This window comes from Gossypium hirsutum, chromosome D05, assembly GCF_007990345.1.
Source record: "Gossypium hirsutum isolate 1008001.06 chromosome D05, Gossypium_hirsutum_v2.1, whole genome shotgun sequence".
Classification (NCBI taxonomy): domain Eukaryota; kingdom Viridiplantae; phylum Streptophyta; class Magnoliopsida; order Malvales; family Malvaceae; genus Gossypium; species Gossypium hirsutum.
Window position 1 is genome coordinate 17,688,738 of NC_053441.1, and position 17,147 is coordinate 17,705,884.

Consider the following 17,147-nt stretch of genomic DNA (forward strand, 5'->3'; position numbering starts at 1 on the left):
GAAAAAGCAAGAATTGAGCTCACATGGTATAAAAAGAGAAACTGGTTTGTTTTAGACCTCCTATGGCGTTTTTGCAGATGAATTATGAAGAAATCTCTAGATTTTTCAATTTTGTCTTTGTTTTATTTGTTTAATTTGCAAATTTTCTAATTTTGCCCTTGTTTCTCCTTGTTTTCTTGCTGATTTTCTTTCTTGCCCAAACCGTTTAGCCCATATAATTTGGGCCTAATTGCCTTTTTAATCCCTCCTTATTAGTCACTTAAGCTATTTAATCATAATTTAACAAATTTTGCACTATTTTCAATTTAGTTTTTTTTAATTAATTGACTATCCAAACGTTATAATTTTTTAACGAAACTTTAATACCAACTCAATAACACTATATAAATATTTCTAAAAATATTTATGGCTCGGTTTATGAGTTTGAGGTTTCGATACCTTGTTTTAGACCTAAGTTACTTATTAATTTCTTTTTAAATCACAAAATTCACTAATCCAAAATTCTTCTATAATCACACTTGACTCATATGTATTTATTTGTTAAATTTTAAAATTCACTGGTGGGATTTAGTGATCTCGAATCACTGTTTCCGGGACCACTGAAAATTAGACTGTTACAAGTACTCAAATTTAACTATTTTCAAGAAATTAAAAATAAAAATTGACAAAAAAATATAACCTTTAAGGATTAAAATTGTGATTATTTCTTAAAGTACGTACATAAAAGTGTGGAATTGAGAAATTTAGATCAGATGGCTGTGACCTGTGAGCGAAGACGAAATAAGTGTGGGCAAAACACAAAAGAAGAAATTTTAAAAATTAGGTGGAGCCCCCAGCGTGTTATCCGCTTTTAGCTCCCATGTCTTTATTGGTCTTTTCCTTTCCTAATTTCCTCAAACAATCTCATTTTCCAGGATTGGTTGTTTCCTTTGCCCATACATGCATCGTATTTACAGACTACAAAATATAATTTCTTTATTTGTCTTTTGCTCGATGTACGAAGGAAAAAAAATTCTACGAATATTATTTTTTAGTAGTTTAATGTTAAATTAATAATTTTATTCTAAATTTCAGAATTTTTATTTGAATTTATTTTTTTAAGATAAAAAAATTAAAATTTAAGATGAAAATAATGATGTGACATTAAACTATTAAAAAAATAATATAAATGATGTGTTGTCGCTGTTTCATATAATTCTTTCATATTAATGAATAAATAAATTACATAATAAAATATATATATATTAATACACATCTTATTAATATTAAATATATGATTTGGTTAGTTTTATTAACTTTTACTCCTTGATGCATTTTAATATTTATTAAAAAATACATTTGGTAACTTTTTCATCCTTAAATTTTGATTCTAGTTACAAATTGATAGTGCATTATGATTATTTAATTATAGTTTTAGTTGTTCAAACTTTTATTTGTAACATTTTAGAAAAGAGAAAAAAAAAGAATATTACTTTGCCTTTCTTTTCATTTTTTTTACTAATATATTTGGAAATCTTAGAAAAAACATATACATCAAATCAAAGGCAAATCTTGACATTATGTTTTTGGGGTTAATTAAGATTTTCAGAACATTTGGAAGGCTTGATGAATATTTTTAGAAGGCTTAGCGAGAATTTTTAAAAATTTTGGGTGTCAAACTAACATTTTCAAGAAATTTAAGGGATTTAATGAACAAAACTTTGGGAGGCCAAGATCTCTGGTTCCAATAGCGCCATGCTCCAACATCAAATTGAATCCTATTGTGTGTAACTCACATGTAAGTTCTTCCATAGAGTTTATTGTGACAGAAGAAGTCTGCATTGAAGTTGGAGCCTTGTTAATCAACTTAGATTTTTTGGATGCTAAAGGTGCTTAACTTATTTTGGTCTCCATGGGGTATCTTTTTCTAAAATTACACGAGGATTCTAAAAAGGAAGTATCATGAAGATAATTCGGAGCATAAGCCAACTCGTGGTCTAAGTGCTTAGATATGCGATGAAACTTACATTGGATATCTATTAGCTACAGCAAAGCCTTTTTTTTTTTTTGCTCATCGTAGAAGGTTTATTAAAAAAAGGGATCAAATACGAAACAAATAGATAAAAGCTTAGGAAAATACAACAAAACCCAAGACTTAGCCCAACCAAAACCCCTACCTACCACTTGCCTCGTTGCCGCTGCATGGGAGGGGACGGGGAAAGCTTTGGGAGAGAGCGAGAGGTTATTGCAATTTGCCCAATGACATGGACGTCTCTGGCAGAGCCCATGTCATCGTAAAGTCCAAAATAAACGTCGAAACCACCATAATGCTGGTGAGAAAACTAACTGAAGGAGGAGCAACATCTAAGACAACGACAACAACATCCACAAAAAGTAGATTTGGTGATATTACACCAAGTACCGTCGAGAAACGAAACCAGTGAGATCCCGAAGAGGTGCCATCATTAGACCACCATGAGAACAAAGGCTTCACCAAAATCAGAGGCAAAATACCAATGAAACTCCCAGAAGGAAAATGGAGCCCAGGTCCAATGACGAGTGGAGGACCATGAGGGATCCATGAGACAAGTAAAAGGGGAGGAGGGCCTCAAACTTATTGTGCCGAAAATAGAAGGGAAGAAAAGGAAAGAAAGTAGGAGAGAGCCCCGCAACGGTTGATGCAAAGGCTAGTCGCGTTGACAGCGGTGACGAGGGATTAACCTTCCAGATAGGTGGTAGAGTAAAAAAAGAAGAAGAGAGAGAATATTACTTTTAACCATAAGTAAAATTTTAATCTTATCTGTTGATTTGACATTTGATTATTTGATCACGTACTAAATTAAAAATAATAATATATAAATTCATCATCTTTCTACTTTTAATTTCTTTTACGAATAAATTTCTATTTTGTATAAATAAAATTGTTGAGATAAAATCACAAAATCAAACTTAGAATAAACAAAAGTTGGTTTTTAAAAGTCTACTTTTATATCTAAGAAAATAATAATTAACTGAATTTATGATTACCAAAACATCTAAGATGCGTTTACAATTACATGATTTAAACTTGTAAAATTCACAAACCTATATTTATACATTTACGTTTGATTAAATAATTACAAGTCTTTATGAAATATCAACCCTAAACAAACACAGAAACTAAATCCCAAAACTGAAACAGTACATACCTTAATTATTTTTTATAGACATTTCTCACCGCATCATTTATGGTTATTTTTTAATTATTTAATGACATTTCAGTAATTTTTTTATGTTATTAACACATAATTTTAGTAAATTTTGTACTTTGATCCCCAAATCCCATACCATAAACTATTAACCTTGAACCCCAAATCCTAACCTTAAACATTGGATCCTAAACTTTGAACCTAAAATCATGAATCATGAATTATGAACCCCGAACCCTAAGTTTTAAACCTCGAATGAGTTTAAACTCATTTGAAGTTTGAGGTTTAGGGTTTTAAATAAAAAAATTCATTAAAATTGTGTGTCAATAATATGAAATTTTTTTGTTGAAATACTATTAAATAATTAGAAAAGGGGCTATGGATGATGTGCTGGGAAAAATCTATAAAATAAATTCTCCTAATTACAAGGTATTATGTAATAGTTACTCATTTGATCTATTAATCATGAGATTAGAGGTTTGATCTCCACTCATATGAATGAAGCATATTCCATAGCCAATCGTTTACCTATGAAGAAATGATTAAACATTGCAACCGATGGTGGATATTTTAACTCTGGAAAAAAAACCTCTAAATCATTTGTCGAAACCACCTTTTAATTTGAAAAACGGGAATCGACTTTGAAAATGAAAATGGGAGTCGCCATCGATCATTTATTGGGGTAAGGTGTGATCGGATCACCTTGAAAATAATTTTAGGTCTGCGAGATTTGAGAAAATAGGTCCGGGAGTCGGTTACGCACGAGGAAGGGTTATCACCCTTGTAACGTCCAAAATTGGTACCGAATCGATTGTTTAATGTCTTAGTGTCGAAACTTTGAAAAGATTTTAAAATACAATCCTTTTATCTTGAATAAAATGAATTGGATAATAAGGCTCACTTACTTCAAAGAAATAAATTGTCACACTCGGTAAGTTAGAGTGCAACATTTCAAATCCTCAAAATTAAGTTTGACTTTTAAAAACTATGTATTTTGAGAAGGATATCTGATTATTTGGGTCAAATGAGAAAATCAAACCCAGTAAATTAGGATTCGATTTTACAAAATTCCTAAATATCAAATATTGACTTTATTTTCATTCGCTAGAAAAATCCTCGTCTCGAGAAAACAATGTCATATCCAATGCGTTAGGACACCACGTATCGAATTCCCGAGAATAAGCTTTTTATTTATATTTTGATTAAAAAAATCTCGATTATTTAGATTCTACAAGGAAAATTGGAACCCAATACGTTAGGGCTCAATCCTCTCGAAGATCCCAAATACCGAGTATTGCATTTTCTTGAAAACCTTTGAATAAAACGATTTTAATATTTGATTAGAAGGTAATCTTTTTGACAAATAAAACACAAGAGGATTACAATGTAGATTGTGAGAGAGAAAAAATCGTAAGCTAAATACAAGCTAATGAGCAACAAAGAATCAATAAAATACAAATAAACAATACAATATACATAAGGGCAACAAACCTATATTATACATTATGCAACTACTATAATCCATAATTAAAAACTAGTAAAACCTAACAAGCAAGAGAATTAACACAAACACAAATCCCATGTATAAGTTTTGAAATAACTAAAAGATGGTATGAAAGAAAAGATATTAAAAATCATTGATATATTAACAATATAAAATATTTAAAACAAATAATAAGTAGGAAAATTTGAAATAATTGAAAATGAAGAAAATTAAGAATAAATGATATAAAATAATATATATTTATTTAGATAAATAGCATATATAAAACGGATAATTTAATATATATAATAGTATAATAATATATACATATAGTTGCAATGAAGAAAAAAATAAAATAGAGTCTAAAACAAGATATGGAAAATGATTTAAATAGGTGAAAAAAAATATTATATGAAAATGAGCTTTAAATAACTAATACAAATTGATTTAAAGTAAATAGTATAGGATGATTTTAAAATAATATGTAGTAGAATAATATATATATTTGAGAATAAATAAAAATATAAATAAATATGATAGCAATCTATAATACTAAAAATAACAGTAATATATAATAAAATAACAATAATAACGAAAAATTAGTAATAACAATAATTATATTAAAAAAACTAATGTTAAATTTAATTAGTAAAAAAAATACAAAGGATTAAATTATAATAAAAACAGAATTTAAAAAAAAACAAAAAAAATTAAAATAGAGGACAATCTTGCAAGATGCGCGTAACCTGGAGAGCTAATCAGGAAATTATCCAAAACTTTCAAACACTGCGTTTTAAAGGGATTAAAACAATAAAATTGAAAACAAACGGGGCAAATTCGGAAAATAAAAGAACCAAATTAAAACAATGAAACAAATCGGAGGACCAACGGCAAAATATTCCTTCCTAGACCAAAACGCGCAGATCTGGCCGTGCTTGGGTCGGATCATCGGGTCAATGGCCTATACAGCGCCGTTTTAGAGCCATTAAGATTAGCTTATACAGCGTCGTTCCAAGATTGATAGAAACACAAAACTAAAACAAATTTAGGCCTTGCGAAACCACTGAAACCCTAATCCCCTTCACCTTTCTCAAATTCTGCCGATTTTTTAGTCTTGAAACCCTTGCCAAACTCCGATCTCGGCGAAGCAAACAAGGATTTCGCGGTGAAACACGAAGGTAACCCCTCTTCTTTCCTCTTTTTTGTATAGAAAATAGAAAGAATCAAAGAAAACAGTAGAGAAACGCAGAGAAAAATAAAAATAAAAAATAACAAATGGTGAATCACCTCTTTTTTTTTGAACTGTTTATCGTTCTCTTTTTCTTTATTCTTTTTTTTTCAAAATCGGATCCCCTTTTACAGTGTTGGAATCGGTCTTATATAACCGAATCCAAGAAAATAAAATAAAAATAATAAAAATCCCCCAAAAATCTCTTCTGCTCCCCTTATTTATTTTCTTTCCTTGCCCTTTGTTTTCTCCCATTGTTACCCTCTTTTTGCTGTAATTTCGTTGCCCATTTGTTGTTAGCCTGTTTTGTCCTTTTGTCTGCTTGTTGTTTGTTTGCGACGTTCCAGGTACATGGGGCTGATGTGGCTGTGTTCGTGGCGGATATGGAGGGTATGAAGGCGCACGTAAGAGCAGAGGCCTGGCACGCGCAGACGAGAGAAGCTGTTGCGGCGTTGGGGTTTGCCCTAGGGTTTCCTGCTTCTGATTTTACGTTGGGCCGCTCCGTGATTGGGCTAGGGTCTAGGCAAATTGGGTTTAAATTTTAATGGGTTTTAGTGGGTAGCACTTAAGCATTTGGGCCACTGTATTTGATTTTGGACTGTATTAATTATTATTATTTTGTTATTTATACAAGCCCAGGTAAATTGGGTTATTACATCATTATTTGGCCAATATTAATTAATTCAGGCCTAGTCTAAGAATACTTCTCAAAAATATTAAAAAAAAAAGATTTTGTGGAGAAACTAAAATTTCTAATTTAAAAAAAAATTTGAGCCAAATTTTAAATTGAGAGCAATATTTTTCTCTCTCAAAAAATAACTTATTTAAAAATATTTTTTATTTCAAAAATACTTCTAAAAAGAAATACTCAGCCTCAATTTCATACATTTTCACTCCTTCGAATAAATTCAGTGTAGCAATGCCTACAAAAACCAAAACCAAAATCAAACCAAACCATACAGTACGTCCGATAAAGACAAACAACGGTTGTGATTACGTATCAGGTCACAAATTAGTTGTTTGATTTGGTTGCAGTTATTTGTTTTGTATTGTCCCTAATTGTTTTACTTTTTATGCTGAGGTGTCCGCTTCTTTCAACTTTATTATCATTACACATGTTGCCTTTTTCCTCTAAAAAATATAAAATATAAAATACAAAACAAAACCATTATTTTTCTTTAATAAAGCTTTGAATGAGAGGGTTACATTCCCTTAGAAATGATCTGACGGCGCTGGAATGAAATCATTCTAAATCAACGGATGTGATGGATTTAATCTGGCGGGAAATTCAGGAAAGGGTGGTAGTGTTATCCCATACTGGATAAGACATCACCGACGGCAGGTACGCCTCTCCCGCCAAATGGGTCCCGCTTATGTTTTTCTTTCCGGGATCCGTTACGGCTATTCGTTTAGCCTGCGCTACGGTTTTATGACTTTTATCTGAGTTGGGTTCAGATTACCTGCTTAAGTTTGAAGACACGTTCAAAGCATTCGGAAAAAAAAAAAAAAACCTCCCTTAAAATATTAGCCAGTTTTAAGTTTTAAATTCAATGCTTGAGTTGGATATAATCCGACCCAATTTTTTAAGTTTATGGTATATTAGTTTTCATTTTTTTATATTATTATAATATAAGTAATAAAAAGAATATTAAATTATTAATAAATTTAAATAAAAATTGATATTATTATCATAGATCAAACGATCTAAACATAATTCGATGACCATGATGGTGTTGTATTACCTCTTGTATATGCTATAAATCAGTGTAGTATTTGTAAATTTTAAGAATTTATTGTTTTAGATTGATTATAACATTATTATTTGATTGGTTTACATTACAGGTTGCCTTCCATTTGAATCTTTTCCCATTTCCTAAATCACATGGAATAATGATATTTAGTTTTAGTTAAAGGATACCTTTTAATCCACCGTAAATTTGTAATTATGTACCTAAAGAAACGAGTAGAACTAGAAACATCGGTTACTTCAAATTAAAGTTGTACTTGTTTGACATTGTGTAAGAAACAATTATTTTAGAATCAAGATTATGTTGTGCCCTTCATTAACTTAATTATTTTTCAAGACTTTTTATTTGGTAAGTCGTCTTCAAAATTAGTTAAATATTGATTAAAGTGTAATTAAATATAAGGATTTCAAATTGGACAAACCTGTCATGTCCGAATTCCAGACCCCAAAAAGACACAAATATTAAATTGGCTCCAAAAACCCTTTTGCCTTTCTTTTTATTATTTTCAAATTTGAAATGTGAAACAAGGGTAAGACCGTCATTTCAGTTTTCCCACAAACTCCATTTTGCCGCAAACCAAGCTGGCTTCTCTCTCCCTCTCTATGAAGCACATGATTAAAGACAAACCTCTCGTCCTTTTACGTGGCGTTTTATGATTGGTGCATTTCACGTCGTTGGGATTGACAACGTCACCAACCAATAAACAAACGCCAGTCACTCTCAAATTTCTCTCACTAATGTAAACTGCTTCTTCATATGTGTTCTATCTTTTTCCTTTGGCTGTTTCTCTCTCTAAACTGTGTTTTTTATCTCACCGAAATTCCTATATTTCGCCTTATTTTCCCTCTGTTTTGCTTACGAAAATCCGACATACGTATCCAGCGATGCATGACCTTCCGATCCATTGCAAATTCGGTCCTTAATGCTTCGGTTTTCGACCTTAGTTTGACCCCTGTTTGATTCACTGAGTTGGGCAATCATTTTAGTTCAGAAAAAAAGAGAAAGAAACATGCTGGAGGCAATGGAGACTTCCGTCAATGGCGATGGTTTCTCCCAGTTACAGAGCTATGGAGACAGTAGCGAAGAAGAGCTGTCGGTATTACCCCGTCATACTAAGGTGGTCGTGACTGGCAATAACCGTACTAAATCGGTGCTCGTTGGTCTGCAAGGCGTGGTCAAGAAGGCTGTTGGACTTGGCGGGTGGCATTGGCTGGTAATTCCTTGGAATTTGTTTTCCGTTTTCCTGGGGCCCGGAGTTTAGATTTTATCTGGGAATTGGAGGAACTTGAATTTCTTGTTTATAAAACTGGGGATTTTCATAGAGTTATATAGGTGAACTCAAATTTGGTTTTGTTTTTCAAGATAATGTGGATTCAATTTGAGGAATTTTGAAAGTTTTAAAGGTTTTTATAATCAAATAAACCTTTTGCTTTTTGGCTAATTCAATGGTTTTACATATTGTCTTGGTGATTTTTGCGCATTGAATCCTTTTTAGCGTATTTGATAAATTTTATTTTCTAATGAAACTGGAAATTTAGCTGTCCCTTGTCTTAGTTTGGTTCTAGTTTGATGCTTATCCTTCCATCTAATAATAATAATAATAATAATAATAATAATAATAATAATAAAAGTTTCTTTATTGCTCAAAAATCGCAAGTTCGGGTTCTCGGATGGTAGGTTTCGATTGCATGTAAGTGTCCGTCAATGGATCTGGCATGTTGATTCGTTTTAGAGATTGTACGATGCTGTTCTGGTATTTGTAGAATGAGATTTGATTTCCAGGGGATTAATTTGTCCTTTCTTAAGAAAATAGATAAATTAGGAATTTGTCTTATACTGAGCTTAGATTTTCAATTGCATGATTGTGTTATTCATGTATTCTTGTTTGATTGATTTCAGAATGTTTCTCAACAAGAAACCCTTTTTTTTCTTTGTTTTTCCATTGTTTCTTATGATTTTGGTTGCTGTAAATAATCATACTTTGATCTTGATTTTCTTTTTTACTGTAGATGTGCTAGTGGATTGAAACACATTTTGGCTCTAACTGATTATTTTAACAAAAACATTATTTTTTTTACTTCCGAATATCTGGAAACTTGTCTCCATATGCGTCCCCTTATTGGACAATATTGGTAGATTAGGCATTCATTCACCTTTTAGCTGATAGTGATATTTTGTTTCTCTACTCAATAAAACAACAGGTTCTTACCAATGGCATAGAAGTAAAACTACAGAGAAATGCCCTCAGTGTGATCGAAGCTCCTACTGGTAATGAAGAAGACGATGACATCGAATTTGAAAACGTGCAATGGAATGGATCAGACATGGGTGAGTTTGTTTTTTGACTTGTTTAATTCAAAATTTGCATCTACCTCTAAATTTTAGTTTCCTGTGTGAGTTATTCAAGTCTAAAGCTTTGTTGTTGCCATGTACTTTTCATTCAACTGTTAATTTGTTTAAAATTTCACTAGTAGGAAAGATATTTCTTTTACTTGTGCTGACTTTGGGGTACCGATATTATGCGTCTTGGGTCTTGTGTAAGAGGTTTATATCTTGGAAGCAGAGTGCTGCAATCCTTGACGTTTTGATTGACTATTCTAATACCTAATACTTTTGGTGTTGTGATTTTGGATAATATTCTCTTGTGAGATGGAGTTCAGATTGTTGAATAGGATCCATTTCTGTTGCCACCTTTAGCTTTCACTATTTCTAAAAGCTTCAGTGTCTCATTTTCCTTATCTTTCTTCTTTTGGTCCCACTACACTTGAGTCTTTTTAATGTAGTTTGTTTGATCTTTCAATTTCCCAGCATCTGATGACACTCAAAAGTCCCACAGATCAAGGCATAGAGCGCATAAATCGTCTGGGTCTTGTCACAAGACGATGAGTAGGTCTCTTTCTTGTGACTCGCAGTTGAAAGGGACTGTTTCTACATCCCGTGGATCCATGGTAAATTATTTTTTTAAACCTGTGCTTTCTTTTTATACAATCTTCAATCTTCGGGTGTATTGCAACATGATGTTAGCTATACGTTATATTGTTTCCCCTGTAGAAAGTTGACCTCAGCAAACTAGAGATTGCTGCTTTATGGAGATATTGGCGACACTTCAATCTTGTAAGTTTTCCATGGAGAACTAATTAATTAGAACCATGGATGCTCGCCTGTACCACATTTACCGCCAAAGAAATAAATGGTTTAAATGTCATTCGTCTTTGGTATTGCTAGGTAGATACTATTCCCAATCCATCAAAAGAGCAACTAGTTGATGTCGTTCAAAGGCATTTCATGTCGCAGGTAACTTACTCAACCGCTCTTGCAGCTTCTCCTTCTTTTGACTTCGTTGCTTAAGACAACTGTATTGTAGTTTTTTCCACCTCGTGACTGAACAGTAAGGACAATTTCTGATTACACCATGAAAATGCCATCTATTGTTGCAGCAAATGGATGAGCTGCAGGTAATTGTGGGATTTGTTCACGCAGCTAAGAGATTGAAGACGGTTTGTAAATGAGCTGGAGCATGATGATGGGATTCAGATGCCTCTGAGTTTGGTTGTCAACATCCCAAAGCCGCTAACAGAAATGCAGGTATCCTAATGATGTGTTCTGTTGTTGGTGATAACTGTAATGTATTTGTTGCTTGTTAATCATTTCGGGTATCTCTGTCAAGTAGGTTTAGTAATTCACCGAGTTATAGAGGTTCTTCCATTTTGGTAGACCGTAGACAAGTTTGTGTAGATATTTGATTCCAAAACTTGGTTACAATACAAGACCTCTTTCCTTTCTAAAGCTTGCCTCAATCTTCACCATACTGCTAACTTGGAGATGTGGATTTCTTGGGGGAAAATGTGTATATTCTTCTTTCTTGCTTTGGCTGCTTCATATTGGTGTTATTATTTTAATAAATAATTTATATTTAATTGATAAGCAATTGCTTAGTGGATTTAGTTTGAGCGGCCCAATTTCTAATCAATTTGGGGCTCGGCATGGTTTGCAAAATGGGTAATGGAAACCAAGTTGGCCTAATTGATTAGAGTGAATTTTGGTTAAAAATATCTTGACATTAAATGGGTTCTACAAGCATGCATATTAGACTCTGAAATATTCAACAATAAACCCTTGCTTTAAATTTGGGTATGGTTAAAATATGATGTTAGTCCCTGTACTTGTATAGAATTTGAGATTTAGTTTCTTTATTGTTAAAGTTAAAGTTAAAATTTAAGTTTTATTTTATTGATTTTAAAATCTTGGTCTAGTTATTGGAATTAGAAGCATTTTTTGTTAAATTTAAAACTGAGTTGTCTTTATATGACGAGACTTATGGTTGTGACAGTTTATGGGGTTAAGATTTTTAAATTAAAAAAATGGGGAGATTGAATTTTTAACTTCCAAAGTACAAGATTAAATTTCGTATTTTATACAAGGACTAATAATGTATTTTAACCCTTAAATCTCTAGGAATAGGAAAATGTCGATCTTTTAACCTAAGACTAAACAATTATTCAGGGTCTATAATTACATATAAGTAATTATATTGAACAGTGTGTTTAAAATTTCCATTTTTAAATTACGGTCTTTATTAAAAGAAAACATATTCATATGTTGAATCTGAACAAGTAGATTAATTTAGCAGGGGGAAATTATTTTGATTGGCTAAATTATGATATGAGTGGTTAGGTCATGTTTTTTTAATTTTGAAAAATTCTTTGTTAAATTTGACTATTTAATTTAATGATTTTAATAACAACTATTTATAGGTATAGGGACTAAAACTTAACGAATTATAGTGACTAAATTCATAGGGTTATTTTTGTGTTTTATGATTTAGCTGCTCGTTTTAGACCTTTTTATTTGAAAGTTCCAAGCTTGGACAGAAAAGGCAACTGTAGGCGGCATCATGTCCAAAATTGTGGACAATCAGCTACCAATCAGATGTGTATTGTTTAAATTAAATTAAAAGAGGCCACAGCTTGGAAAGAGTTTTTGGTTTTCCCATTAATTGAGAAGATTCAGCCTGTTTAAGTCAAAGATTCATTCTCAGATTCCACAATTCTAGGTCTTTCTTTGCGGCCAATCTTTGTCTTGTTTCTTAAAATTAACAAGTTGTGTTGTCAGATTTATGGCCCCAGGTCGTTGGTCAAAAAGATCAAACCAATTTTCGCTTTAATTCAACAAAAAACTGCTTTTTTATTATTTTAATTCGATATTGGTGCATAGTTTGTAATTAAACCAACACTCATGGACAAGTAGCATTAATACGACCCAATGTTGATAGCGAGCAGTGTTGTTAAAAATGATAAAAGATGATTTATCTGGATTCAGAAGATAAAAAGTGGGGATTTCTTGACAATTTGCATAAAGTGTATGAACAAAAGAATGATTATTTATTCATGCAGTGTAGGTGTTAGTAATGACAAGGATCATAATTGAAGGTGATGAAAGGAAAGAAATTGCGTGAGTATTATATTCAAGCAACGATTATTTTAAATCAGCTTTTTCCCTTGATGGCGGTAAAGGGAATGAAAAAGAGCCAATTCCACACTCCCATTTTAAACACTGCTCTCATTTTCTTTTATACCTAAGCTCGTCGGTGCTAATAAATGCTTTCCCTCGCGTCATCAAGCATATACAAAAAGGCTTTTTCAGAAAGAGTTGCCCCCCCCCCCACTACCAACATCTACTAAATTGCATTATTATGCCTTGTTTCTTTTTATATATTTTTAATTAAATTTTGTGTATAATAAGATTTGATTTTAGGGCTTTTAAATTTTCAATTAAAATTTTATTAATTTTTTATATATGGATATATTTATTATAAAATTTGTTACTCATATTATGAGTGACATAAATATTCATTTTCGCATATCTTACATTTTTATTCACAAATCTGAGCAAAGATTATCCATATTAAAAGGACAAAATGATGTGTATTAATTCTCTTATTTGAAAGTCATTGGAATATAGTTCATGTTTATCTTCTGGTAAAAGTATCATAGAAATTATTGTATTAAAAATCAGATTGTATTTTGGTCATTCTACTAAAAATTGAATAATTTAGTCATTATACATTAGATCAAAAAGTAAATTAGTCTTTTTGTTAAAAATTGTATCAATCTCTACTGTTAAAAATTGATCCTTGTACATCAACATTAGGTACACGTGATATGTCACATGTCACTATCTAGTTATTCGGCCACGCAAAATTTTAACAATACAAAAAATGAAAATTTTCATGGAAAAAAACAATTTACTTTTTAATCGAACATACACAGACTAATTACTTATTTTTTAATAGAAATAAAACAACAATTTACTTTTGTCATATCTCGTTGTTTTGGATGATATGAAACTAATGGTGATATACAGAAATATATTATGAAGTGTATTGGGCTAAAACAGTTGACAAGATATTTGACTTTAAATAAAAAAGATTGAATCAATCACCGAAATGGGTCTTGCCTCAGACACCACCATGCACGAGAATAAGCATGCTTCGGATCCTAAAGATATTGACATCCCCACCACAATTGTCCCCAAAGAATTATCTACAGTCCTTTTATAGATGACAACACGAAACTTGTATGAATGTTGGTGTTGGATAAATAGTTGGACATAATTATGAAATCTAATTAACCATATCTAATAATACTTATATTCTTCTAATGACATTTAAAGGGGGGGGGAGGCTTAAATTGCATCAAATGATGAAAGGAGGAAGGGAAGTTTTAATTTGGTGGCCAAATGGAGCGTCATATTTAAGCAGCATTAGATAAGGATTCCAGCCTAACATCGCATGGATGCATGTTCTACCACTGGGTTGCCTACTTTTGCTGCCATCATCATCCCCACAAACAATGTCAAACCTCACTCGAGTCATTTTCGGATACGGATAAAATGATACTTGAAAAAACAAATGAAAGTATTCATGGTTATAAATTCGACTACAGATGCTGGGTTATGTGGCAGATTTGAGGCCACCTTGGCTGATACGCCAGTCCCTGTTACTGGAAGAATCAAATATCAAAACATCATTCTATTTCAGGCTTAATACTCTCTTATATAATTTGCTAACGAGCATCCTGCCTGCCTTCTTCATGAATTCAGAAGCTGATTCTCTCCCTGCATTAATTAGTCTTACATTGTAACGAGTTTGAAATGGGGTAGTAGACTTCCCACTGCCACTAGCAGTAGTGCCCAAGAATCTCAACTACATCAGCTACTGATGTAATCATCAAATCCTAAAATTATTCTGCATTTTTGTTCCAAGTTCCAACCCCCCAAATTGCGGGGATTCTTAAATTCTTATTCAGTGATGAACACGAGATTCCTACCAGAGGGCTGCATTGATTCATGGATCCCTACATTAAGGCTAACTATGAATATCTAACCCACTTGCAGTAAGAATCTCCACATCCTCAGCCGCCCCACTGTCAATTTTTAAAAGTAAAAAAAAGAAACAAATATCTACTGCTACGATAATAGTTTTGTAGGTAAACTAAAGGTGCCAGAGTGGTTAATTAAGCATTCTAATCAGAAAGTTTCGTGAAAGAACTCTGCGCATACAAAAGAAACAAATAAAAAGTGCATGTGTTTTATTGGAAAAAGATTAATCAAGTTTCCACGCAAGTTTATTTAGCTGTCAAATTTTTTAAAAGCCAAAAAACTGAAATGTTGTTGTCTGATTGAGACATGGTCGGGATCATGATCTCCCATCCCCAATTTCAAATGTTTCGGCTTCATAACATGCATTACAATATGTGTTTTGGCCGGTTGAGATATATAACCTGGTGCTCGTGAAAAATATGAAAAGAGGGTCCAAATCAATTAATTAGGGGCAAAAATGGTGACCCTCTTTATCCACAATATACGCCTAAAATTTCCGAGCAACACTCGCCCAAGTCTCTGTCTCTCTCGTGCGATTTTGTCTGCAAATTGGCAAATTTGACAGGGCACGTGAATTTGTAAGGTTAATGTCTTCTTTCTAGTTCCACTCACACCGCCCAACACGCCAACAGGCTGTTGCCCTGCATTTCCTGGGTTTTCTTTTTTTACTCTTTTAACTTAATACTGTTGGAGCCAAGATAAAATTAGGTAAAGCCTTCTTAATAATATTTACTTCAATATTCAAGTAAATAATATAATTAATCTGTAAGCATATATACAAAATCTAATTAAACAATAAATATATTGGTAATTTCATGCCAGCATTTCTTTTTTAAGTCTTAAGCTTCACATCAAAATTTAGTGTAATATAAAATTTAGTTTCAAAATATTTATATTTTTTTTTGTCAATTTTACAATTATTCTATTTCATTAATCTTTTAAAATGAGTTAAATTGTTACTTAGCGAAATTATGTCTGAAATATTTATTTTTTAACAATGTTGGTGTGGCCATTCGCGTAACAGTTCACATGCACTTCACACTAACATGGCAATATTTATTTTATATTTTACGTCAATAAATAATTTTAAAAATCACAATTATGCTTAAGCATAATTTTAAAAAAATTAAAAAAAAATTCTATAAAGTTAAAAAAATTTCAATATTGATAATGAATAAAGTTATAAACAATTAGGCCCTTTTTAATGGTAATGCTTAAAACCTTGAAACTTCAACTTCTTAAGTTCAAGTCTCGTTTCTTATAAAATTATGTATCTTGAGTTTATATCAAATAGGGGATTGAAATATTTTTATTATCAATAAAATGATTATATTAACTTAATAATAATTAGAATATTTTTGTAACTAATTAGATGTTTATTGTAAAAATTATTGAAGATAAAAAATAGATAGTATAATTAATTAATTAATTAATTGCCAAAATAATTAACTAATAATGGGTAACATTATCCCTTTATTAAAAATTCATTTAATAAATCTTAGGAGGTTAATATTGAAAATTGCCACGATACTTTGTTTTTATTGACATTTGTCATTATATTTTAAAACTATGAGTAAATTTGTCATTCAAGTCTTATATGATTGAATTTTACTACTAGACTTTGAATTTTATTAAATTTTTACGCCAAATTTAATTTTTTTAATTAAAATTTACCATTTAATATCAAATTTGATGATTTGAAAATAAAGGTAAAAGAAGTTCTTTCAAATAAATTATTAACTAAATTAAAATTTCTATTTAACGAAATAAAAACTCAAATATATATATATTATAAAATAAAATAATCATTTTAATATTATATTAATAAACATATTATTGTTAAATATTAAAGTAAAATATAAAAATAATTTTTTGGTTAAATTTTGTATTCAAATGATTTTAAATTAAAATAGTATAGCAAAATTTAATTTTAATCAAATAGAAATAGAGTCACAAAATGACAAAGACAAAGATCAAAGATCAAAGATCAAAGATCAATTAATGTTTTGATCCAATATTTTAGAAATGAATATTAACTTTCAAAAGATTAAAATCAACATTGTGAATAATAAATTTAAAGATATTCTTGAATACAATAATGTATAAGTATGCACAGGATTCTAATAATGCTTTTTAACCAC

At 31.1% G+C, this 17,147-nt stretch overlaps 1 protein-coding gene across 1 annotated transcript; it reads left to right on the plus strand.

The window, feature by feature from the left end:
• The first annotated feature begins 8,158 nt into the window (after window positions 1–8,158).
• LOC107905400 (uncharacterized) lies at window positions 8,159–11,505 on the plus strand. The gene is made up of 6 exons (XM_016832046.2): window positions 8,159–8,839; window positions 9,828–9,954; window positions 10,435–10,574; window positions 10,678–10,740; window positions 10,852–10,920; window positions 11,064–11,505. Exons 1-6 carry the CDS (start codon window positions 8,636–8,638, stop codon window positions 11,133–11,135), a joined length of 675 nt encoding a protein of 224 aa, XP_016687535.2. The 5' UTR covers window positions 8,159–8,635; the 3' UTR covers window positions 11,136–11,505.
• The last annotated feature ends 5,642 nt before the right edge of the window (window positions 11,506–17,147 follow it).